The following is a 26,638-nucleotide window of genomic DNA, read 5'->3' on the forward strand; positions in this document are numbered from 1 at the left end:
GTCCAGGTGAGAGGAAAAGGATTACAGGTGTTATAAAAGGCGTGAGTGTGAACGTAACCACTAATACAGACACACGCTTCCTAATGACCAAAAAAAGGACAAAATGTGAAAAAAGAAGGAAATAGAATACACTATAATACACCCTGTAAATACAACATTAATAATATAATGTGGTTGAGATCAAACATCACCCTGAAAACTCAGGATCTTCAAATGGGTTCACAAGGTAGAGCCCAAGCGACGCTACGTCCAAGAGACGCACGCAGAACGCAGAGCTTCGTGGCGCTGAGCGGGCCAACGGGTCCCAGCAAGCGCAACCACAGGAAAGCAGGAGTCCAAACGGTCGGCACAAGATTCAAGCACAGAAAGAGCATGTAAAGAGACAAAGCCCCCTTTTGATGCCTAACACAACAATTCATAATGAAGACGTACTGTTATGGACGTCTGCGTAACAAGTCACAGGAACGACCACGATGTGCGGCCGCGGAAAGAGAGACCCACTAAACCGCATGAGAGAGGAGTTACTTCACGGAGGTAACAGCTCCTCTCCGTCCAGGAAAGGGCAAAAGGACAAAACAACAGAAAGGAAATGGAATCATCAATAAACTAGATACTACGATAAATTATTACACTTTGCCTCTGAAAATAGACAACATGGTCCTTCTCAAATGTCCATGTTCATTCACAGAAATTTACCGCTTATTAGTCACAAATAAAATTCTAATACTAAAATACAAACATACATCTCCAATAGAAATTCAAAAACGTTAGAAATTAATACCGACTCAAAATACCGAGAGGTCTTTTCTTTTGGAAATCAAAAAAAAACTGTAATAAACAATTGACTGAAATGTACAAATAAAAATTGCAGAATTACCAAAATAAGTGTGATAAAAACACTACATATCAAAATCCATGGGATACGATTAAGACAGTGGTCAGGGGAAATTTTATAACTTTAAATAATTACACCAACAGAGTTAATTTTTTAAAAAGTTAAGTTCCAGACTCAAAAGGTTGGAAAAATAACGATAAAATATACAAAGAGATAAAATATACAAAGCAGAAAGAATAAAATAATAAGTCTAAAAGCAAATGTGATACAGAACAGAAGCTAAATATTTAGTATTTATTAAATACCACTAGATGGAACTACAATGGACTATAATAGAAAGTAAATAGAACTATTAAATAAATCAGAATGCTATTTCTTTTAAAAGAAATGAACAGACAGTTCTATAATTTGCCTAACCAGGAAAATAAAGAAAAGAAGTGACAAGAGAGAAATAACCATGAAACAAATGAACATAAAAGACTCATAAGAACTATTTTGTATGAGTCTATGCAAATTCATTTTAAAACCTAGATGAAATGAATAATTCCCTAAGAAAATACAACTTGCTACACTTGACCCAAATAAAGATGAAAAGCTTGAACAGACCCTACTTCCACAGACAAAATACATGAAGCTATCAAAGAACCATCTGGAGGAAAAGAAAAAGACCTGGGTAGTTTCACAGGGAATGTACTTGGCAGATACAAGACGACTCAGCACTATGGAACTGTCCCAGAGCACAGAAAGGAAACTCCCGAATTCTTTCCTGGAGCAAGTAGAACATCGACATTAAAAGCAATGAAGAGAGCACCAAAAGGAAAGCTATACAACCACATTTCTTATAAATACCAATGCAAAAAATCCTAAATAAAAGATGAGCACACAGAATCCACAACATATTAAAAAACAGTGTCCACATAGAACTGATTCTGAGAACGCGAGGCTGGATCAATGTTAGAAAATCCGTTACTATAATTTGCCATCCTAATAAAAGTAAAGATTACATGGTTTTCTCCATAACCCACACACACAAAAAAACCTGATAAAAAATATGCAGTAAGAATTCACGCACACTTCTCTAAACACACACACACGTATGTGTATCTATATCCATACCTACACACACACGCACACGTATGTGCATACTAGGTATGCATGTAGATACATACGTGTGCGTACATAGTCAGCCCTTATGTCATCATCTGTCTTCATAGAAGATGGTAGATGGGGCGCCTGGGTGGCTCAGCGGTTAAGCGTCTGCCTTCGGCTCAGGGCGTGATCCCGGCGTTATGGGATCGAGCCCCACATCAGGCTCCTCCGCTATGAGCCTGCTTCTTCCTCTCCCACTCCCCCTGCGTGTGTTCCCTCTCTCTCTGGCTGTCTCTATCTCTGTCGAATAAATAAATAAAATCTTTAAGAAGGGAAGGAAGGGAAAGAAGGGAGGAAGGAAGAGAGAGAGGGAGAGGGAGAAAGAATGAAAGAAAGAAAGGAAGGAAGGAAGAAAGAAAGGAAGGAAGGTAGATGGATGGTAGATTACTTCCCACTAAGGTCAGAAACAAGGCAAGAATAGCCACTAACTGCATCACGATTTAACAATCGATTAGAAATATAATAAATACAATTAGATAAGGAAAAGGAATTCTAGGATTAGAAATCTGGAAAGAAATAGAACTTCATTTGCAGATGATGTAATAATTTGCTATCCCAATAAAAGGCACAGCAAGGAAGCTCAATACCAAAAATAACAAAAGGATTTAAGAAAATAGAATGTAAACCAAATCCATAAAACTCCACAGTGAGTGTGTTGCGTGTGCATGTGTGTGCATCCCAGACAATGAACAAGAGAAGAAAGGAGAAAACACACTATTACAAAAGCAACAAAAAGGATCAAGTACCTAGGAATTAACTTATCGGAAAAAATGCAAAACCCATATGAAAATAATTTCAAGCCACCTTTAAAAACACAAAAGCGACTTCAGCAAATGTAAAAACATCCCTTGTTCTTGGATGGGATAACTCAGTATTATAAACACATCAGTCGTCCTAGACACAGTATATAAATTTAACAAAATTGAAATAAAACTCCCAGTAAGTTGTTATTCCGGACTTACACAAATTGACTCTAAAGTTTAAGTGAAAAATAAAGCATACAATAATAGAAAAACTCTAAAAGAAGAGCAAGGAGGGGTATCAGTCCTCCAAGATGTTATAACACACCCCAAAGCCTCAATAATTACAACTATGGTTTGGTCAACAGACGGGCCAGTGGAAAGGTGCAAGCATAGACTCACACGTACGTGGGGGGACACAGCACAGGAGAAGCAGCGTCTCCACTTGCTGGGCAAGACAAACTCTGTCGTAACGAAGGATGCCTGCATCGTTGGTCGGCCACGTGAAAGGAGGCAGAAATCCGTCCCCACCTCACATCATATGCCAGAATAAAGACCAAATGGATCGGTGATTGAAATGGAAAACATCTAGAAAAAAACATGCATGAATTCTTTTATAATCTGGACATGAAGGATGAGAAGAAAGCTTTTTAAACTATAACAACTGATATGCAACATAAGCATAGTTGGATTAATTTCGTTATAAAAACCTCTTAAGATTCTGAAAAACACCATAAGCCAAATCAAATAGGGAAAGACAAACTGGTAGAAGTCTACACAACCTCTCTCACAGACAAAGGGCTCATCTCCCCCACCTACAAAACGATCTCAAAAATAGAGGAAAGGAAAGGTCAAAAATTCAATGGGAAAATGAACAAAATACATAAACAGTCCACAAAAAACTACACAAATGCCCTTAACGTATGAAAAGATGTCCACCTTCACTCATAAATACAGACGAAATCCCAGATACGCTGGGGTACCAGACCTGACTCATCACAGGGACAGAAATTCAGAAGTGTGGGCACACGCCCTGGGGGACAGCAGGCCCTCGTGCACACCGCCAGTGCAACGCCAGCCGTCGCCCACCTGTGGTGAAGCCAGAGACCGTGCCTGCAGGCTTTCCCCCAGAGAACCCCCCTTCAGGAACCGGCCCTGACAAACACCGTCACCAACACACAAGGCTATTCGTTGGGACGTTATTTCTAATCGCGATGTCTCATGACACAGGTGTCATCTGGATGGCCACCTGACGTATTACGCGGCTACCAACAGGGAAACGGTATCAACTCATACAGGGTGCGCTCCAGGATGTATTTCAAGTTAAAAAAAAAAAAGAAAATACAAAAAAAGTATATATGGTATACCACCCTTTGTATAAAAAAGAAGATTCAAGGGTGCCTGGGTGTCTCAGTCCACGTGAAGTGTCTGCCTTTGGCTCAGGTCGTGATCTCAGGGTTTTGGGATCAAGTCCCACGTCGGGCTCCCTGCTCAGCGGGGAGTCTGCTTCTGCCTCTCACTCTGCCCCTCCTTCCTGCTCTCAATCTCTCTCTCTCTCAAATAAATAAATAAAATCTTTGAAAAAAATTAAAAATAAGAACGTTCACTAAGAACCGAACTGCTGACTATTCACACTATGTACAATGTAATCTCAGGACAAAAATCATCACAAGGAAGTCCTGAGTTTTTCTTCAGTTTGTTTTTGGCAGTGGGCTTGGCGCAGTGATTCTGAAATGAGTTTGTGCCCGCTGTGGCGTAGAGCCCAGAGCTGACCCCGACGCTTCGGGAAACCCGGAGTCTCACCATAAGAGAGGGAAATACAAACGTGGACAACCCTGTGCCGTTGGGCCTGGGTGGGAGTGTAAGTGTGAACATATCACTCTCAGTTCTGTGCACTCCACAGGCCGGGGACGACGATATCCCAGCAGCAGTGTGCACCCGCCCCCCAGCTCTCTGTCCATAAGGCACTCTCCTCATGGACAGGAACCAAGGCTTCTGAGGAAATAGGTCATTCCAGGCGGCAGGCAGAGAAAGAACCAAGGGAGCTCGGCCCGTCTGTTATGTCAGAAGGCAGAGAGGGACTTACAGACAAGTGAACTGTGCCGAAAAGATTCCAGGAGCCGACGAGAGCCTCCTGGGACCCAGACATGGAAAAAGTCCGATCACCAAAAAGAATAACCGTGGTACAAGATTAGACTACATTGAGTTAAAAGCAATTATTGAACGCACAGTGCCTTGTTTTTTAAAGGCTAGAGAAATTCTCCACAAAAGAAAGTTACGAAATGTGGCAGGTGCAGCCGAATTAGAGTGCCCCGTTCTGCAGGCGCACTTGATAAAGAGTACTGGGGAACGGAGAGTCGTGAGGCTTCGGCCGGTCATCCCACGGGTTTCCTCCCGACTCCCCAGATGACAAAGTGATCGCACTGGAGAAATCTGGTCACCTTTGGCACGTGATCAAACCTGAGGAATCCTTAGTCTCCCGCTGCGGTGAAGCAGGGACACCCTGTGTCCGTCCCCTCTGCAGCAGCCTCACCGAAACGTGCCCCCTGAATCCACCCACGAGGCAAAACTAGACAATCCGTCCTGTGGACATCACGTAAGACAACTCTCCTGGACTCCATGGTGCTGATATCTCGAACCAAAAAAAAAAAAAAAAAAAGCAGTGAAGACTGTGCTGGATTAAGAGAAATTAGAGGGACATTACAAACAACGGCACTGTGTGATCTTTAATTGTACCCAGATTGAAAAGAATACGTACAGGACATCTGGGGGCAACTGGGTACAGGGAGAGCTGGAGCCGTGGTTTCTGGGGGCTGACAGCAGCTCTGGGAGGCCGAATACCGCGGTTCCGAGGACGTCCTGACGGACTTTGAAGGGTCTCAGCAGCGCATGTGCTCCTGCACATTCTCCGTTGTAAACGACATAGGGTGACTTGTACGTTGGACGGTGCTTATGTGTGAATAAGTCTTAAGAAAGCGGCAGCACGGGCACAGAGGAGCAACTTCTCGCACCGTCTGGACGGAAGTCAGCTGGAGAGCGAGGCTCCCTGGCGCCTCGGCTTCCTCCCCGCAGAACGCAAGGGGTGCAGTTGCCGGGACCCAGAGCACAGTGCTCGCGGGTTTTGTGCTGTAAAGTACTAATGAAGTACTTTATACAAATCTGAGGTTATGGGGCACCTGGGGGGCTCAGTGGGTGAAGCCTTCGGCCTCAGGTCATGATCCCGGGGTCCTGGGATGGAGTCCCGCGTCGGGCTCCCTGCTCAGCGGGGAGTCTGCTTCTCCCTCTGCCTGCTGCTCCCCCTGCTTGTGCTCACGCTCTCTGACAAATAAATAAATAAAATCTTTAAAAAAAAATCTTGAGGTTAAGTGGAAAACAACAACAACAACGTGTCCCATCGTGTGACCCACAACAGGCTGTTACAACACCCAAGCGAGCAGGTCCATGCGCCCTGCCTGGCGGGCCCCTCCGTGGACGTCGGCAGGTGCCCCTGGCAGTCACCCGCCCGCAGGAGAGCCCACCCGTCCACTGCAGGTGCCTCTCGCCATCCCAGCCCACACGGGGAGCAGGGAGACGCCAGAATGTCCCCATCAGGAGCCAGTGACCAGAAGAAACATGTTCTCAGATTATGGGCACACGCACGCACACTGAGTTTAACACTCGTGCACGCCCGTGCTTACTCCTGTTTTGAGAGTTTCCTGAAATTACACGACTGAAAACATGCACACACGGAAAAACATGACAACGTTCTTAGTGCTGCTCACAAGGCCGGTTTTAGTTGGAAGTGTTAATACCGAATGACCTTTTTCTGAAGGGTATTTTAAGGAGACAAAGCAATTTTCCATAATATGGTTGCCATAGCGATTGGCCCTTAAAAAGGCTGGAAGAGAAATGATGCGCGTCTGTAATCACCAGGCACTGCAACAACTAACAGTCTGGTAAAGCAACAGTCGGGGATTAATTTGACGCAGAATAGATAAGCGGGTTTTAAAAAACTCAACAAAGAAGGAGAAGAGGACGGAGGATTCTGTGGCTGCACCGGGGGGGCCGCGGTGACACCGACCCTGCTCGGGAGGATGGGGGCTGCCTGGGAAGGGCTCATCGTGCAGAGCCTGCGGGTGCCCCGAGGGGCTGGGGGCAGCGGCCTCCCCACCGGCCTCCCAGGGAACGGGGCCAGTACTCCAGGGACAGTCTGCTGAGCCCAAGGCTGGGACAGGGAAGGCACCAGATGACACGGAAAATCGCATTGGGTCAGAGAGCAGGGAGGTCCTCGAAGGAGGATGGTGATGTGCAGAGACGTGGGAGCCCGCTTGCAGGGGCTTCCCCGGCCGAACTGGAGAGAATCGAAACACCAAGTAAACACTAGTAGCAACAGAGCACAGCGCATGAAACCACTGGGTCGTGAGCCCACACAGACGTGCGTGAATGAAGAGGAGGTTTACGGAGGCACCGACACACATGATAGCAATGAAGAAGGAGAAAAAAGGGGTGTCCAGTGGATAAGCCTGGGAGATGCCGCCTTAGCCAAGCCATTAAAATGGCCCCCACAGCAACAGGCCACTTAACGTGACACCCGATACACGTGAGGACTAGACCCAGCGCCCCTCCCTCGATGTTCACTCCAAGATGCACAGCCTGAATCATTCATGACAACACAGCAGGCAGACCCCAAAAAGCAACATTCTACTAAGCAACTGCCCGGTAATCTTCCAAAGTGCCTGTTCCATGATAGCCCAGGGAAGCCTGAGAATGTTCCAGACTGAAGGAGGCGAAAGGGACCTGACAGCTAGAGAGAAGATGAGCCGAACCAGATCCTTTGGATACAAACGGCATGGGTGGGAGAACTGGCAAAATTCGAGTGGGGTCTCGGGACTCAATGGTAAAGTTGCTATTAGTTTCCTGACACTGAGAGTTGGACTACGATTACGTAAGAGAATATCTTTGTTCCTTGGAAATGCACGTTAGAATATGCGAGAGAAGGGCATTATGGCGCAATTTATTCTGAAATGGGGGAAAGACTTCTGTACTATAACTTGCAACTGTCCTGTAAGTTTGACAGTGTTCAAAAAATAGGTTTAAAAAAGAAGGCAAATGGGGGCGCCTGGGTGGCTCAGTGGGTTAAACACCTGACCTTCAGTTTGGGCTCAGGTCATGATCTCAGGGTCATGGGATTGAGCTCCACGTTGGGCTTGGCGCTCAGCAGGGAGTCCGCTTGGGATTCTTTCTCTCCCTCTGCCCCTCCCCCCACTCACACTCTTTCTCTCTCTCTCTCTCAAATAAATAACAAAAATAAAAAGAAGGCAAATTACTAATATTAGAAGTGAAAGCTGGGACATCACCACAGATTCCATGGACATCAGAAGGATAATAACAAAAAACCATGAACAGCTTTATGCCCACAAACTTGATAAAATGGATGAAAAGGACCAATTCCCGGAGAGGGACAATTTGCCAGAACTCACACAAGAAGAAACAGACACCAACTTACCCAAACAGAAGGAACCGGACCCAGACGGGCTCACTGAATTGAGGAAGAAATTGTACTAATTTTCTACAATCTCCTTCACGGGACGGAGGCAGGGGGCAGCCGCTGTCCATCTCCTGCTGGCCACGGGCAGGGCTTTGCAAAGCAAAACCAGGTGTTTGGGTGAGAAAATGCACGACCACAGGGGAGAGGGTTTTCTCCCTTTTTGGAATTAAGAGCCAGTTTATCCAGAAATGGAAGTCAGCACCTCACTGCACCCACAAGACAGATCTGTGGCCCTGGGCGAAATCCCACCCTCCACACGACCTCAGGACGAGTCTTGTCAGTTGGAGCCGCAGGACTGGACACGATGGGCCGCACACGTTTAGTGGTGAAATGGGCCGCAGCCGCTGGGGGCAAGCTTCACGGTGCCACCAGGGAGACCCTGCACTGAGGGAAGCCAGCACCGTGGCCGTGTTCTTGGCCTTGTCACAACCAGTCACCTCCACTTCACACTTGGCCCCAGGTTCCCGCCTCTCCTCTTCAAGCTGACCCCTGACCTCCCCCATCTCCACCTGTGTCCTCACGTCTCTCCTCAGCTGATTTTCCAAGGTCCTCTGACTAGAACTCCCCTGTCTCTAGACACCGTGACCCTTCTCCCCTCTCCTATTGGCCCAGTCGATGGGCTGAACTACAGCCCTGCTTAATCTGGTCTTGAAGGACAAGAGGAAAGCTGCAACCGCACTGCTCGCTTTCTCCCTTTGGCTTCTTGAGCCCGGGCCTGGGGCGCGGCCCCGCAGGCCTCCGCCCTGCGCTCCTGACTTTCCGTGGCCCGGCCAGCAGTGGCCTGCGGGCACGGATCACAAACCCACTGACTAAGGCCGTGCGTGTGCGCCCAACAGGCCCTGGCGGACGCTGGTGCAGCTGGAATGACCACACTTGGGATCCGCCGTCCTAGACAGAGACTCACAGCAGCCCCCCTGCCCTCAGCCCGCCAGCGGCACCGTCCTCACTTTCTGGTGTGGCCACAACAAACCGCCACAGCCCTGGGGGCGCACACCACAGACGGGGTAGTTCTGCAGGTCGGGGCCCCAACGCGGGCCTCACGCGGCTACGGTGAAGGTTCTGGGGAGATTCTGCTCCCCTTTATCCCACTCCCAGCAGCTGCGCCGCGCTCACAGTCCCTCATCCACCTGTAAGGCCACTGGCGCCCCCTCCTGAGCCTTCCCACCACCGGGAAGACCGCCGCCGGGAGAGCCTGCTTCTCAGGACCCAGCTGGCGGTCTGGGACAGTGTCCCCACCTCGAGGACCCCGAGGGCATGGCGTCTGCGAAGTGACTCACGCATTCACAGGTTCCGGGCATCAGGATGCAGACATCTCCGGGGCTGTTCTTCCACCTCTTGCCGGTCCTCTCTCACTGCTGACGACGGGGCTTTGTCTGAAGATTCTAGCGGTTTCCCTGCCAGCCGCGTGTACCTGGGTGTGCACTGTGTTTCACCATCTCACCTGGCACTTGTCACGTGCAGGGAAGCTGGTTCCTGGTTCATCCGAAAGGACGGAATGCCAGAGGAAAGGCTGCTCTCTACCTCCGTCCCACCTCACCCCCACCTGCACCACCTATGAGGCCCCAAACGTCCAAGGCCACGGTTCCACACTGAGCATCCCCGGGACCCTCCCCGGTCCCAGGCCTCAGCCAACTGCTCTGGAGTCTCTCCCTGTTTGCAGAGACACCCACAGACGTGAAGATGTGAAAATGCTCATTCTACGCCCAGCCGCTCTCCAGAAACAACGCCCCTGAGAGGCCAACCAGCCCACCCAGCAGAGCGACTCTGGGTGAACTTTATTCTAAGCACCTACACTTAACCTCTAAAATCGCTCTGGGAAGGCAAGAGGTCGAGGTTCATTTTTAAAATCTATTTGCTTGCAGCCTAGAAAGAAGCACCACGAGGGGAACTCATGGCAGGGAAGGGAGAGCTGTGAGCCACAGAAGACGCCGGCTTTACTTTTCTTCTCTGTGAAGCATCAACAGTGGCCTCTGTGCGGGTGCGACCCGGGAAGTGCCACGTCCCCATGGGTGACACACCAACACACTCACACACACGGAACGGGGGACGTGCCGAACTGTCCCAGGCACTTAAACACGGGATCCAAATTAGGACTTATCAGCAAGTTCATTATCTAAAAATAAATCCGCTTTTCTTTGCTTCGTCAAAAGATCAGATTATAGTGTATGCCACCGACTTTCAGAATACAGTGTTTTTATTCTCAGACAAGGGAGGACAATGAGAATTCTTACATAATCTGTCAGGTAGCACACAGGCCGATCGCGGAGGCTTTGTGCCTCCGCCGCCAGGGCTGTCTCGTGGCGTGCCCGCAGCAGACACACAACAGGCTTTGGCCTAAGCGCAAAGGCGTTCTGCAATGCAGCGTGGGGAGGAGAAAACGCTGCCGACGTTTCAGGCGGGGCGCTCTTAGCCCCCCGAGGTCAGATGGGCCGCCCCCACCTTCTGCACGACCCGGCGGGGTCTCTTCATCCTTCTGGGCATTGACGAGGCCGAGATGAGCATTCCCGGGCCTGTCCCCTCACAGGATGAGGAGGGTAAAGAGAACGCGGGTTCTCGTCTCTCCCAGTGCTGGCAGCCAGCCGTGCGGCCCCGGGGGCAGATCGCTGCCGTGACGAAGGGGACACAGGGGAGTTTAGCCAGTTTCCACAAGCAGTCTTGTGGCACTCCACGTGCCAGCCTCAAGTCCGGGGCCCCCAGGCCACCCACACTTCAGACCAGCTGCCTGCAAAGTCGGGGGTCTTCACGACCACCCCTGTGTTCCACACCTTGCTAGAACAACTCACAGAACTCAGGGAAGGACTATACTTAGCTATTAAAGTTTTATTATAACAAAAGTGTGCAAATCAGAAGCAGCCAAAGGAGGAGAAGCACAGGATGAGGTGGAGGGTCCCTCAGGATGCACCACCCTCCCAACACTCCAGGTGGGCCAGCACCCAGGGGCGCTCAGCCCAGCCCAGGGTCCCGCGTCGAGCGGGGCTTCATTATACAGACACGACTGACTTATTGCCCGTGCGGTCGAACGCGATCTCCAGCCCTCTTCCCTCCAAGAGGGTGGGCTGAGGTCCCACGGTCAGCGTCTGCTGCAGCCGACTCCACCCCGAGCCATCTGGTTAGCCTCAGCTGGGGGCCCGCCCTCAACCACACAGCCACGTGTAGCCCTCAAGAAACACCAAGGGACAGAGGTCAGCTCCCAGGCACCAGCGACTAAGACCAGACCTGTCCTTGGGCTAGGGCCGACTTCTTCATTACACTAGGGCGCACTGGCCGGGGTTCTCCAGAGAAACACAGCCCGTGGGAGATCGACTGATTCTGAAGAATTGGCTCAAGCAATCACAGAGGCTGACAGGTCCCCAGACTCCAGACGTGCCATCAGCAAGCTGGCGGAGAGGAGAGCCGAGGCTGTGAGTGCCAGTCTGAGGTCCGGCAGGCTGAACCCATCTTTCAGTTTGGGTCAAAGGCAGAAAAAAGCCAATGTCTCAGTTCAAAAGCACTCAGGCAGGAAGAATTCCCTCTTACTCACAGGACGACCAGCCTTGTTGTTCTGATGAGGCCCAAGACACTAGGGAGAGCCACCTGCTTTACTCAGTCTGCTTGACTCAAATGTTAATCTCATCCAGAAACACCTTCCCAGACACACCCAGAATTACGCTCCGGTAAATATCTGAGCACCCTGTGGCCCAGCCAGGTCGACACCTAAAATGAACCATTATGGGACTAAAGACCAGTGTCTCCCACTGTCCTGAGGGACGGGCTGGCCTCACCATACTGTGCGTCAGAGAAGGAGTGAACAGGGTGTGCGGTCAAGTACTAACTGTGGTCACTCACTGTCGTGAGGACACAGGCAACATATTTCTATCTTCCTTTCTGGATTTTTCACGTCTTCTGTAATAGAATTTTTTAAGGAGGAGGTAAGAATGTAGGCAGCCATAGAGTCCCACAAACGGAGTCTATCCTTCTCAGTTTCGACTGGCTGATGCTCCTTCCCAACCCAGGTGTGGGTTAAACTGGCCACTCCACAAAGGGGAGGAGGGGCACCAGGCAGGAGGGTGTCCCTCAGAGAAGGGGCTGGGCCGCCCCAGTGCCACGTGGCGAGTCTCCTGGCTGCCCACTGCACCCGTGACTGCCCCGGACTGTGAGCAAGGCGGGGTGGGCTGCCCTTGGATTCCCCAGCCCCTTGCCTGCCTCCAGAGCCGCATGGTCCAACACGCAGCCCCTGACCACACTGGGCCTTGGAAACAGGGCCAGTCTGGCCCGAGACGCTCTCAAAGTGTAAAACACACAGAAATTCATAAAAGGGCACAGGAAGCATCTTGTTACTTGTGTTTCTATCCTGACCGTGTGTTAAGAGGATAACGTTTTGAATACATCGGGTTACACAGAATGTACTATTTTGCTTCATTTCATCTGTTTTACTTTTTCAAAACAATGCAAAATGGCCCGTGTGGCTCTGCCCCTTCTGTTCATGGTGTGCGGATTTGCTCCCAGCCCATGGAAGCCATAACGAGCTCTTCCTGGGGGCACGGCTCCTCCTCCCCCCGGTCCCCAAACAACTCTGAGGCTGCCTGGAGTGGATGAACGTCGACCCACTGGCAGGTCTAACAAGGAAGCCCTTAGAGCAGCAACCAGGAGAGCCGCCCTCGGGACCCCCGGAGCCAGCAATGCCAGGCCTGCCCACTTGCCCACTGGGCTTGACCTGCTGCCCTGACCATCAGTGTTGAGCGGTCACCCCTTTAGGCACAGTACGTCTGATCAACTGGATTGTTTATATGTATACACGTATATGTGCCTACACACACGTACACGCGCACACATATGTACACACGCACATCCATATATGTACATCCACACATGTATGCACACATACATGCACATGTACCGATGTGTGCACGTGTGCATGTGCACGCCCACGTGTATGTGTGTACACTTGTACACGCGTGCACACGTCCATGTGTGCATGCATACACGTGTGTACACACATACATGCACACACATACATACACACATGCACACATACACGTGTGGGTCATGTGCACACGCTCACACATACACGTGTATACACGTGCACACATACATACGTGCACATCCATATATACGTGCACACACACATGCACACACATGTATGCCCACATGCGTATATTTTAAGCCTGTGACGTATGGATGCATGAGCCACAGCTGCTCTGGAGAACACAAGTTTTCAAGGTAGAAGGCAGACATTCTCCAAGACCAAGGGGCTCCCTGGGCTGCATCCCCCCAGTTAGTGTGTGTGGCTGCCCTGGAACCTCTTGTGTGTTCCGTGAGGAAGCTGCGGCAGGTGGCCTGGGCCTCCCGGGAGCAGATGCCGTGCCTCTCCTCGCACGGCTCCATGCGGGGCAGGCCCCGAGCCCCCACGAGTCAGAGCAACAAGCCCGCCCCGTGCAGGTGCAGCCTGGGCCTCGAGCCGGCAAGGTGGCTTCGCCAGACTCCAGCAGCGGTCACGGGCGGTGCGGCTGGCCGCGGGGAGCTCCTCGTTAGCGTCCTCACACCCACAGGCGGGTCTGTCCGAAGATAGAAGGGCTGCATTGACTCGACCACGCGCACATGAAGCACTGAAAATACCTTTACTGTTTTCTCATTGTGCTCTTTCCGTCGCACACGCACGGCGGCTCGCCGGCTGGGCCCTTCGGGGGCGCGTCTGCCGATCTTTACTTCGGCTTTGCCGTGCCCTCAGTCCTCGGTCTCTTGCTCTTCCATGATCGTCAGGGAGGCTGGATTGAAGATCAAACAAAGAGTGGGCTTTCTGCATGGAATGTTCAGTGACCCCAAGGACATGTCATCAGCTCTGCGAACACATCTACGTGGCAATGATCTAGTCAAAGACAAGTTTGGTCAACGGTCTGTCTGCCCTGGCTCCCTGTCACCGAAGGAGAAGTGTCGCCACTTCTTGTGGCCTCACTCTGCTGCAAGCCCCCGAGAAGGGGGTGCACGTCCTGCCCTGTGGGAAAGTACCGTGGCTCAGACAGCTCGGCAGGGACAAGTGTCCAGACCCTACAAGATGTCTGCGTAGGCCTCTTCTCCCTGCCCCTCCTCTCCCCAGTTGCTCTGGTGAAACTGAGTCCTCGTGACTAACAGGGAACAAGAGGCCCGAGAGCACGTCCGCACAGACACCGCCTGAGGGAGAGGTGAGGGTTAGGGCGCTCCCTTCTCTAACCTGCACAGGTGCTCACCTGTGAAAGTGACAAGCAACTGCCAAAGCCCTTCCCTCCTGAGACAGTTAACAAATACACAAAAGCAGAGATGTCGCCGGGTCCGAAGCGGTTGCTCACACCCTTGCGGCCATGACAACCAGACTGCTGGGCCGTCACCATGGCAACCGGGTTCCCGCACCACCGCCAGGAAGCACCCGATCCGGTCTGCGGGTGCTGACTCGCCCAGCCCCGCGGCCGCCCGCGCACCTGCCTGCCCTGCCAACCACGGGGCATGCCTGTCCCAGACGGGGTCTCTGGAGGAGCAAAGCTCGCCCTGTGCCGGGACCACCCGCTGTCTTACCGTCCTCCTCCCTGATGCTCTCACTCTTGCTCAACGGCTCCGTACTCGTGGGCTTGGCGGCCACTTCCTCGCCGGGTGGGGCCGTTTCCACTTTCTCACTGGACTTGGGAGACAGAGGTACGTCCGTGGGCACTTCCTTTTCTCTCCTGTTCTCTTGAACGACCCTGATGGGAAGAGAGAAATTGAAGGTGGACAACTCAACGGGCTGTCCAGTCCTCCCCCAGGACACCTCCCTAGAACAGGGGGACTCATGTTGGCCGTAGTCACGCCCACTTCAGCTTCCGATACACGCTCCACACACGCGGTCGGGCATGACATCCAGATGCCCGAGGGCGAGAACAGGGCAGGGACGGGGTGAGTGTGCAGACTGGCCACTCAAGATGTCACCCGGCACGACTCAGAGCAGGGAAGTGGTTTTCTTTGCCGCTGGACAAAGTGACTTGAATAGTCTCTGTGGCTTCTACCTGTGATGTAAGGGGACTTGTGGCGGGGGCACCTCGGCCCTGAGCGGCAACGATGAATCCAGGCTCTGACCGTGGGCAGCCGCCAGCTGCCGTGGCCTTGTGTCCTCATCACCGAAACGAGTGGGGAGATTCGTGTCTGGAGCACGTCTACACTGTGACTCACAGCACAGAGCACCCTGCAGCACACCGGGCAGGGAGCCGCATGCCCCACTCGTGGACGGACGGGGGTGAGCAGGACGCAGACCGCATCGGTGCTCCTTAACTGCCGGGGGGCGTCATCAGGAGCTCTGGGGGAGCCGCCGGGCCCCTCCGGCCAGCAACAGCCCCCTCTCCTTACCACCCTGCACCCCGCACCATCCGCAGGTGCGCTAAGCAGAGGAACTGACCTGTAAATGATGGTGATGATGAAGGCCCCGGCAATGATCACGATCAAGGCAGAGAACACCTGCACGTAGACTGGAAAACAGCTCCTGTTACAAGTCAGTCCCCCCGCCCGGTCAGGTGGTGCCCTGCCCCCGCTGCCCACGGCCTCTCCTCCACCCCTCCCCCGGGGACAGTGCCGAGGGCGCTAAGCCCTCACGATACATGGGGCTCTATGTGGGCCACGCAGAGGACGGCCGGGGGCTGCCCGTGGGGACAGTGGTGCAGACAGCGCCCTCGTCTCTCCTCTAGAAAACCCCTTTGCTGCCCATGAGCTGGGCCCCCTGCCCCCACTCCCCAGAAACGGCTCCTCAGCATTTGGGTGAGTTGTCCCAAGACCGAATAGGAGGAGAACCCTTCTTGGCGACGGACACATTCCACTGGCTGAGCGTCTCTGTATTAACGAGGGGTTTCCACTGTCCCCACACTGCACGTCTTCTCTAGACTTGCCCCAACAGAAGGACCTGGGCCTTCACGGTGACTCTTGGGGGGCAGCCCCTATTCCCTGCTTCGGCTGCGGGAAAGTTCTGGGCCCCTTTCCACCCCGGGAAGCAGGAGTGGGCGCGGCCCAGCCTTCCCATGGGGGCCCTCCATCACAGGAGCGTCTCCCGTCCAGGCTGGGACTGACGTTTGGGGTGCATGGCTCCTGGGCTCAGGGCTCAGGCAGAGCAAGGGGCTGTGTCCCGGGGCCCCAGTGCCCAGGCAGCCCCCATGCGCGCGCTCAGTGGAAGCCCTATGACCAACACCCTCCCCATCAGGCGGAGGCGAGGAGTTGGAAGACGGGATGCAGGAGAGCTCTTGACACGGCGCCCGGCATGCAGTTTGTGCACAGTGGTCCCTACGTGTTACGGTCATCATGCCTCGTCTCTCACTGCTCTTCACTCTTTCAAAGGGCAGAGGCGGGCTTCTTTGCAAACCCCCACCCAGGGCGACAGGGTTTGCTTCTATTCTCTTACATCCTCCCTAAACCGTTTTCACCCATCCTTAACCGGCAATGACATTATTCGATGCCACGTCCCCGGGAGGCTCCTTCGTGTGCTGAGGCTGATACAACAAAGTACCCCTGCGGGTGGCTTCAAACGGCAGAAAGCTACGGTCTCACAGCTGTGCGGACAGACGCCCATGACCATGTCCCTCAGAAGGCTCCGGGGGCTCCTTCCTTCCTGGCCGGCTCCTGCTGGTCCCGGCGCTCCGTGCCCTTGGTTGGTAGACACATCACCCGGCTGTCTTATCTGCATGTGGCAGCTTCCCTCTATGGCACTGTCTCCACGTGGCGCTCTCCTCTGGGCATGCTCCAGGCATCTCTGTCTCCTCGTAGAAGGACACCAGTCATATTGGAAAGTAAGGACCCACGCTACTCCAGGGTGACCTGATCTTAACTAATCACATCTGCAAAGGTCACATTCACAGGTACCCGAGGTTTGGCCTTTAACATATCGCTGGCACCGGGGGGGACGCAATTCAACCCACAACAGATGGTAAGCAGTACTGCAGAAAGCTGCCTCGCGGGCACGGGAGGGTGATTCCAACGGGAACTGCATTCTCTGGACAAACCCAGAGGGTCTCTGAGAGTGGACAGGGCCTCCGGGATCCTTTACATGGGGGCTGAAGTCCAGAAACTGAAGGGAGCTGAAGCCGAATAGCTCAGCGATGGCAAAACCCAAATGCTCACTTTCCCCCACGGTTATGAGCTCAGGAAGTGGGCACTCCATGGTCAAGAGTCCATCATGGAGAGGATGGAGGGGGCGGTGGGACCGGCCTGTGGGGTGGCCAGCACACCACAGCAATGAACCAATCCGCAAGCTGCTGTCGAAGGCTCTGTTCTAATCAACTGGCTTATTTCTTTCAGTGATGCGTTTCCTGCGGAAATGTGTTCACCTCGGTTCACCTTCTCATCTCTAGGGCTGTAATAACCAGCCGCCAGGATGGCCTGCAAGGACGCTCACGTCCTGGTATTCACACCCGAATGTAGACGCTTCCACATTGCATAGGGCTGACCTCTGAACCAAGAGCACTGGCCAGGGTGGAACTGCCAGGGCTAGGTCAAAGAGTCACTGTGGCTTCCACCCGGCTTTCTCGGGACCCCCGCTCTGGGAAGGGGCCAGCACCACATGGTAAGGACAGGCAAACAGGTCTCCCAGCACAGAAAAGGACTTCCTGTTAACCCTTAGTACCACTTGCCAGCAAAGCGAGCCATCTCAGAGCAGGCCCTCCAGCCCCGGTTCAGCCCTCGGTTGCCTGCCACCTCATGAGTCGCCAAGCCCGCACCACCCAGCTAAGCCTCTAAGCTGTTGCTTTAGGCCACTAATTTCTGGGTAGTCTGTTATATGGCGTAAGTAACTAATACAAGGGTGTGGCAAGGGCCTGGCACAGAGAAAGTCCACTTTAAAGGACACTGAATGAACTGAATGGGAATGATCAAACCAGGAGCTTTTAAGGGACAAGAAGGGAGCCCTCAAATTCTTGAATTCCAGGAAGTGTATGTTCCTTAGTGTGATTTTGTGTCCTGGTTCACGGAGTAAATTCAGAATTTATGTGGGTGAAGCCATGAAAGAGACACACACGTGGACAATATTGGAATATCCGACGGTCAGTGTATCTTCCGCATCTTTACACATGTAAGTATTTCCAGTCTTTGGTGTCACAAGTTCCTGGAGGCAGAGACGGAGTCTCTCTGACCCTCTGTGCAAGGATCCGGCCAGCACATGGTCTGCTATCAACAATAGACATGGTTTACCCTAGACCATATATTATGATCGGTCACCGAGAAATAGCAGCAACTGAAGAAAACACGATTTTCATTAGGGTATCTCTGGGTAATTTCGCCCCCAAGTACAGTTAAAAGTTTTGAAATCATCTCCGCGAGTCCCATGAAGAAACAGAACTCAAACACCTAGAAGAAGTGACATGTTAAATAGTGTGCCCTAAATCAAGACTAAAGAATGAAGGCAAGTCATTCTCTTTGAATTCCCAATTCTTTCTCAAAGATCTAATGCTAATTCCCCAAGTTCATATTCTTAATAATACAGATTATGCCATAACACAATGTGCACTTCAAACCAGCCAATTTAAGAAGTTGGTGAAAGGTTTTCATAACATGGAATTATTTGCACAAAGAACTCATAATACCCTGTCACTGAATACTACAACTGACACAGCACAAAGGTTCCCTTGCCGTCTTGAATGAGAAAGATGTCAAGGAAATGAAAAATAATTTGAGGGCACAGTGAGAAACCAAATGTAGGGCTCACTGCCCAGACTCTTCCCACAGATGGCCCAACCTCTCAAGCTTGAAAGAAGTCAGAAGTCAAGAAAAAGCCTAGCCCACACAACTCATTTATTAAAACTGAAAGGATGCAAAGAAGATTAACTCTTTCTTGCCTCCATGCAAAAATGACATACCTACTTGTAGAACAGTGAACCCTCTTCCCAGACAAAAAAAATTCTTGAGAGTTTGTGTTCTTTTCTGGGTTCCTTGCAGACAGTAATAGGTGAGGTGCTATAAGAATAAGGCTCATCCTTCAAATGAGTTACAGGTATAAGGTAATGTTAGCGCATGTTAGGTTTGGGTTACATACTAACATGCACCAAGTGGCTAACTCTTGCATTAGATTCTCATGAGAAGACATTCAGGGCAGGGACAGATGGGAAAAGAAGTGGCAGCAGCTTGCATCTGTGTGCCCTTGCTAGCCACGATCTGCCTCCATCTCACCACCGTATGCTGCTGGGGCCGTTTCACTGGGACACGAGGAAACCAGGGTGACAGCCAAAGACTATGACCACATGTGAGACCTGACTTAGCAACTTTCATATGTGGAAAACTGAAAGAACAAATGCAAATGCCCTTTGAATGTGAATGTTTCCTGCTCTTAGAAGCCCCAAATGGTTAATACCTCAAAAAAACGAAGATACATAAGTGCTTAGGACACTGGAGCCAAGATGCAAAGCTCCCTGATGTCCTCGCCCATTGCCCTCCAACAGTGAGATGTGTGTGCCAAACCACCGATGCCACAAAATGAAAAAAGATGACAAGTGCAAAAAGCAGCAAATTATGGCCAAACCACCACCCAGTGCCATGACCTCAACTCAGGAATATCTGCCACGGACCCCAGAGAACAAGCTGCTCGATGATAGGCCGTTCCACACTGGACAACCTGGGGCTCCAAAGGATCTCTCAGGTAGGGTTCTGGCTAAAGGTTGTGGGTTTACAATGAGACACGTGGAGGACAATAAACTCCTTTAAAGACAAAGTGCTGTGTCTCACTGCAGCTCTTACCACCCAGTTGTGTGCAACCGGGCCTGAGGTTCACTAAAGTCCAGAAGCAGTTTTCAGTGTGACATCAGAGAAAAAGGGGGGGGCAGAAAAAGAGCCCCCCCATACCTCCTCCATGAAACCAATGAGAACACTGGCAACATTTATCAGAATAAACTTTTTCAGAACTCTGAAAATTAACCGATCAAAAGTTTGCAGACGCACAGATGAATGTCAGTAAGAATAGTGAACTGTGGACGTTTAACTTGTCCTATTCCCACTTGTGCTCACCTCCAATTCCATGGTAGTCTTCAACCAACGGCCCACAATCATGGTGACAACTAGCAGCCTAGCATCACTGAAGGGGGCAGAGGAGGGTTGGAGCTCCTTCAAAGTCCCAGTCCCAAAGAACTGCCATTATTTGATCCATCCAGTACTTCACTAGAAGATCCCACTTGCAAGGATGTCTTTATTTGACCTGACCTGGAGCTAATAATTTAGTGTGAACAGCTTCTTCCCAGGTATTTGTTGAAAACAATCAAAGGCAATTGTTGAAAATCATGATGGCTAAAATGACTGATAGCAGTTAGGGGTAGATAATAGGTCGACCAAAAAGTTTAAAAGGAAAATCTGGAGAATTATCTGTCTGTAGGGAGGTCTGAAAAGCTGTGACGTATTCCTTGGGATCTGGAAGGCAAGGGTCATGCCCAAGGCTGTGCACATACTTAGGAAATAGCTGAGAAGGCCCTGAACTCTCACTTCTGGCTGACCTTGAGGCTGTGTAAGCATGACATAAAGATTAAGGCACAGTTGGAAACTAGCTGGCTGACTGTTGAAGGTGTGCCTCAACACACACAGAGAGCCCCTACACGAAGACTGAGACTTTTTGTTTTCAAGAATCTAAGCAGATTTTCCAGTCATTAGCTGACCAGTAGACTAACCAAGCCGAGTCTTCAACGACCACACACCACAAACAATACAGACTTCACAGAATTAGTTCAGAAAGGTCATTAAACAATGCTAACAAAAACTTCGGGGAGGCAGGAGAATATGATTTTCAGAGTTGCCACATATTTTTAAACGTCTAGTTTTCAATAAAAAAATATTAGATATGCAAAGAAACAAGAAATTATGGACACACACATACACAAGACAGAAACTGTCCCCGAGGATGACCAGATGTTGGTTCACTAGGCAAAGATTTTAAATTAGCTACTTTAAATATGGTAAAAAATAAAATAAAATAAAAAATAAATAAAGGAAACCATGTCAGAAGAAGTAAAGTAGGAGAATTATATCTCACCAAATAGAGAGTACTAATACAGACACAAATTATTTTTTTAAAGAACAAAATAGAAATTCTGGAGTTGAGAGTGTACAGAAATGAAAACATCACTAGAGGAGTTCAACAGATTTGAGCAGGCAAAAGAAAGAATCTGTAAACTTGAAGATAAATCAGTTAAGACTGTCTGAGCAACAGAAAATAGAATCAAGAAAAGTTAACAGAGCCTCAGAGACCTGTGGGGTACCATGGAGTGGTCCAATATCCACAATGGGAGTCCCAGAGGGAGTGGAGAGAAAGGAGAAGAATATCTGAAGAAATGGCAAAAACTTCCTGAATTTGATGATTCAGATAAACTCAAAGAGATCCACCCCTAGAAAATAATAAACAGTCAAAAGACAGAGAGTCTTGAAAACAGCAGAAGAGAAGCAACATGATATATATAAAGAAACCTAAGGATTCACAGCAGATTCCTCATCAGAAACCATGGAGGCCAGAAGGCAAGATGACGAAATACTCAGAGTACTGACAGAAAAAGACTGCCAGTCAGGAATTTCATATACTGCAACTCTAGCTGCCAAAAATGCAGGACAAATTAAGACATTCCCAACAGAAACTGAGAGAATTCATCACTAGCAGACCTGCCTTACAGAAATACTAAGAGGGAGTCCTTCAGGATGAAAGGATAGGATACCAGACAGTAACGCAAATCCACTTGAGTAAGAATCTGATAAAATCCAACGTCCCTTCATAATAAAAATACTCAAGAAACTAGGAACAGAAGGGAACTTACTCAACCTGACCTTCGGTAAAACCCATAGCTACCAGCATACTTATTGATGAAACACTGGAAACATCCCCCTAAGATCAGCAACCGGATAAGGATGCCATTCTCACTGATTTTGTTCATCACGCACTAGAGTTTCTAGCTAGAAAGTAAGCAAGAAAATGAAATAAAACCAACTATATTGGAAAGAAAGAAGTAAAATGATCTCTATCAGCAGATGATATCTCTCGTATCTAGAAAATCCTAAGTAATCAACTAGAAATGAGTAGAACTAATACATGAGCCCAAGAAGGTGGCAGGATATAAGATCACAATAAAAAATTCAATTGTGTTTCTATGTTCTAGCGAACTTTCAATTCTCTTGTGTCTATACACAAGGATTCTATACACAATCTGAGAATCAAATTAAGGCGCTATCTCCATTTACAATAACATCAGGAGAGAATAAAATACTTAGGAATAAATTTAACAAAAGAAATGCAGCATTGGTACACTGGAAACTACAAAATATTGTTGAGAGAACTTAAAGATCTAAATAAATGGAAAGACATCCCTTGTTCATGGGTCAGAATACTTAACATTATTCAGATGGCAATACGCCACCCTCAAATTATCTACAGATTCAACACAATCCCTATCAAAATATCAGATGGCATTTTTTTTCAGAAATTGACAAGCTGATCCTAAATTAACATGGAAATGCAAAGAACCCACAGTAACCGCAACAATCCTGAAAAAGAACAGAATTGGAAGACTCCTGCTCTTCAAGTTCAACATTTATTCCAAAGCTATAGTAATCACAGTGGTGTCGTACTGGCTTAGTGGAATAAGACGGAGAGCCCAGAAATAAACCCTCACATTTACGGGCAATTTCTTTCAGACAAGGATGCCGAAGCAATTCCATGGAGAAAGCACAGTCTTTTAAACAAATGATGCTAGAACACCTGAACATCTAGATGCAAAAGAATGAAATCGGATCCCTGCCTCACACCGTGAAAAAAAATAATTAAGTCAAAATGGACTGGAGACATAAATGTATAAGCTAAAACCATAAAACTCTTAGAAAATGAGAGACGTAAATCTTCGTGACCTTGGATTATCGATGGTTTCTTAGCTATGACACAAATACACAAGCAAGCAGAACAAATAGATAAACACGGCGTCATCAACACAAAAAACTGTTGTGCTTCGAAGAGACACTATCAAGAAAGTGAAAAGATGACCAACAGATCGGGAGAAAGTAGCTGCAAATCACATATCTGGTAGGGGTCTACTCTCCAGAATACATACGGAGCTCTCACAATTCCAGAATAAAAAGACAATTAACTCAGGCAAGGTATGTGAACAGACTTCTTCAGAGATGACATACGAATGGCCAAATGCACACGCAAAGACGCTCAACACGATTACTCATCAGAGAAATACAATCCAACCAGTGAGACACCACTTCACAGCCATCACGACGGCTCTCATCAAAGAGACAGACAACTGGTGTTGGTGACGAGACGGGGAAATTGGAATTCAGGTACTAAAGTCGAGTCTGTCAGACAGTGCAGCTACGGTGGAAAATAGTTGGGCAGTTCTTTAAACATTGTAAGTACAGTTACTGTATGATCCAGCAAGTCCACTTCTGGGTAAATACCCGAGAGAAGAGAAAGCATATGTTCATGCAAACACTTATACACACATGTTCCTAGTAGCTAACAAGTGGGAACGACCCACGTTCCCATCAGCGAATATATGGATACACAAACTGTGGTCTATCCACACAAGGGCGTGTTACTCAGCTGTAAACGGGAGCGGGACGCTGACACCTACTACCACATGCGTGAATTTTGAAAACATGCGCAAGCAGCCGGACACACAAGGCCACATATTATCTGACTCCGTTAATGTGAAATGTCGAACAGGTAAACCCGCAGGGACAGATCAGCGGTCGCCTGGGGCTGGGGGGAGGGAACGGGGACCGTCCAGTTGACGAGCGCAGGACTTCTTCGGGGCTCATACAAATGTTCCGGAAGTGACAGTGGTGATGGTTGCACAACTTTGTGAATATACTAAAAACCCCTGAATTGTATACTTTAAAGGGGTAAATTTTATGGTATGAGAATTTTATCCCAATAAAAATAACCAAAAAAGAGGTAAGTTCCAGTTGTTTCTATCTACAGGTACAGGGAAAGGTGTGGGATCCCAGGGTTGCTTGCGTCTCCCAGAGGCAGAGACACGTAGGGAGAGTCTGGTCCCAAGTCTTCTGACTCAAGATCTGGATGAGGAATTGTCATCAGATAATCTTCTCAGCTATTAATGGCGTTTCTTGTGGCCTCTGATTTCACCTGCTTCTGAGCAGGCAAACTTCCTCCTCTTTTGCCCTAAGTGCCAAATCTTCACCATAAAGCAATACAGATGCTCCCCTCGGTGAACCAGGGTCCTGCCAGTGCTTTAGATTCTTCTATCCTTTTGTGCAAATGTCACTTCCTTCTCGAACAAGGAGCTGGCTTAGGGTTTTGGGTCTGTGGGATCAGGCAGCCCCGTGGGTCACTCCTTGGGAACAGTTATGAGTCACGAATGTTTCTGACTTCCTAGGCCTTCCCATGTCCGGGAATGAGGGGTCACTCTGCGTCTCACCTCCAAGGGCTCAGCCTCCCTGGGGCTCAGAGGAGAGAACAAGAAACCTTTCCAGTCTCCCGGCACACATGTGCCTTTATCCACTGGGGAGGTGAGGACAGAGGAGAGTGGCCTGGGACAGGGAGGGCTCGGGACATGTTCTCCCACAGCCTGGGAGCTGCTGAGCGTCCGTGGCCCGCGGCCAGCTTCTGTCTGTGGGGCACCCTCCTTCTCTCTGGCCAGATCTTGTGTAGGCCGCCCCACCGCACACACTCCTTCCTTCTTCTCCAAACACTCCTAGAGCCAAGCACCCTCATTTCTAAAAGGGCCACAAACAGGGCAAGAAAACACATCAATCATCAAGTGAATTTTGGGAGGGTTTGGAAACCCTAATTTAGAAAATTCTAGAGGCCCAGAAGCCCAGAGCCCTAAAGTGTGAGCAAACCCCCAGACGCATAACTAGAAGATCCCTTCCCACAGGGCATCCCAGCTTGTATCCTGCCCTGCACCAGCTCTCCCACCCAACTGGGAGTCCTGTCTCCATCGCGGCCCCCCTCAGCACCAGCGGGAGGCAGCCCTATTCCGAGGGCACCGGCCTCTCTCTGCTCCCAAAGCCTCCCCCTCACAGGACTCCCTGCTGGCCCGGAAGCCCCAGGCGCAGCCCGGACTCACGGGGTCAGGGTACCCTCAGTGCGGACTGGTTTTATGCTGACTGTGACAGGGCTGCGGAGAAGCCCCGTGGGGTCTGACCTTGAGAACAGCGGGCAGCTAGCCCCGCCCGGAACCAGTTGCTTCTGCAACCCCACATGCTCAGGGTCTTCCCAGGACGCTTCTTAGTATCAGGTCAACTCCATCCAGGAGTGAGCTTCCTCAGGGGCTGTCACCCCATTCACCAACCCCAAAGCTGGCTGTTCCTGCTAAGGCACCAGAGTTCAGACCTAGGGAACAGCGGAGGCCAGTCCAGCCAGGGAGGCCTCCGTGGTTGCTCTGCAGGGGGCGGGGGACACGGACGCGGATACTTACTGGGGACTGCTTTCTCGTAGCATACGCCTTTGTAAAAGCAGCACCCAAGCTCCTTGCAGCGGTCCCTGGTGACGTTGTAGTCACAGATGTCATAGAGAGGAATGTCGCACACTGCAAAGCAGACACACAGCGCCGTCATCACTGAGAACACAGCTGCGCCAGGAGCGCCACGCCCGTGGGCCTGGGAGGGGGCCTAGGAGGGGGCGCTGCGGGATTTGTGATGTTTTCAATTATGCATCATACGAATCTCACTTCAAAGATCTGAATTAGATTTCTGAACAAACTGGTGTTGAGTTAATTACAGAGAGTGATGCGGGGTCCTCTAATGATTAAGGAGATGGCACATCTCAGCAGAGCCTGCACCAGGATCTGTGCCCCGCAGAGAAAACAGAGGACAAAGATCTGATACAAACAGATATCGGGGCTGCAGGGCATAACATGTGATTAATTCACAGGGAAGCACACGGTGAATTAAAATTATCAACTCAGGCTGAAGATTATTTCAGAACTGAAAAGTTTATTCCAAAGGACAGAACGTAAAATGTCGGTTTAACCAAAAGCAAGCAAGCCAGTGCGCGGACCATGGGCCCAGGGCCGCAGACAGCGGGTGACCCAGCCCAGCACCGCTCGGCCCCGCTACTGATGCACTGCCAGCTTTGAGGACACGTGAGTCCCCTCAGTGGCAGGAACAGCGTCTGCCCCAAACCCTGCTGGGCTCTCCTGGCACGAGGGGAAGGGGAGGTGGTGGGCTCCAGGGCACCCAATCCTTTTCCTAGCACCAATCAGTCCTTCAGACACGAGGGCTCCGGACAAATCCACTGTCCCTCCCGCTCCTTCCCGAGATGTGCGGCCGGAATGCCACTGCGGACAGAGCAGCACCTGGCTGGGCGGGGCTGGGGGACGGAGAAGCCCGTGGTCCCCCTCCTGCATCACTACCGTCTCCCAGAGCCCGGCGAGCTGGGCAGGTAGGGCCGGCCTCCCCTGCTGCCCAGTGTCCCCAAGCGGTCAGTCGCCCTGCAAGGTGTGCCAT

The 26,638-nt window shown here is 50.3% G+C and overlaps 1 protein-coding gene across 1 annotated transcript in view; it reads right to left on the bottom strand.

The window, feature by feature from the left end:
- Window positions 1-1,278: 1,278 nt before the first annotated feature.
- TEX29 (testis expressed 29) overlaps window positions 1,279-26,638 on the bottom strand; it is a 35,098-nt gene continuing 9,738 nt past the window's right edge. The window contains exons 2-5 of the mRNA XM_045772927.2: window positions 25,609-25,719; window positions 15,627-15,696; window positions 14,777-14,940; window positions 1,279-13,995 (exon numbers count right to left, since the gene is read on the bottom strand). Coding sequence (XP_045628883.1) covers window positions 13,955-13,995; window positions 14,777-14,940; window positions 15,627-15,696; window positions 25,609-25,719 — 386 coding nt within the window. The 3' untranslated portion in view covers window positions 1,279-13,954. The remainder of the gene's footprint in view (window positions 13,996-14,776; window positions 14,941-15,626; window positions 15,697-25,608; window positions 25,720-26,638) is intronic.

The sequence above is a fragment of the Ursus americanus genome, chromosome 10 (genome assembly GCF_024610735.1).
Source record: "Ursus americanus isolate L20-20 chromosome 10, mUrsAme1.1.p, whole genome shotgun sequence".
NCBI lineage: Eukaryota > Metazoa > Chordata > Mammalia > Carnivora > Ursidae > Ursus > Ursus americanus.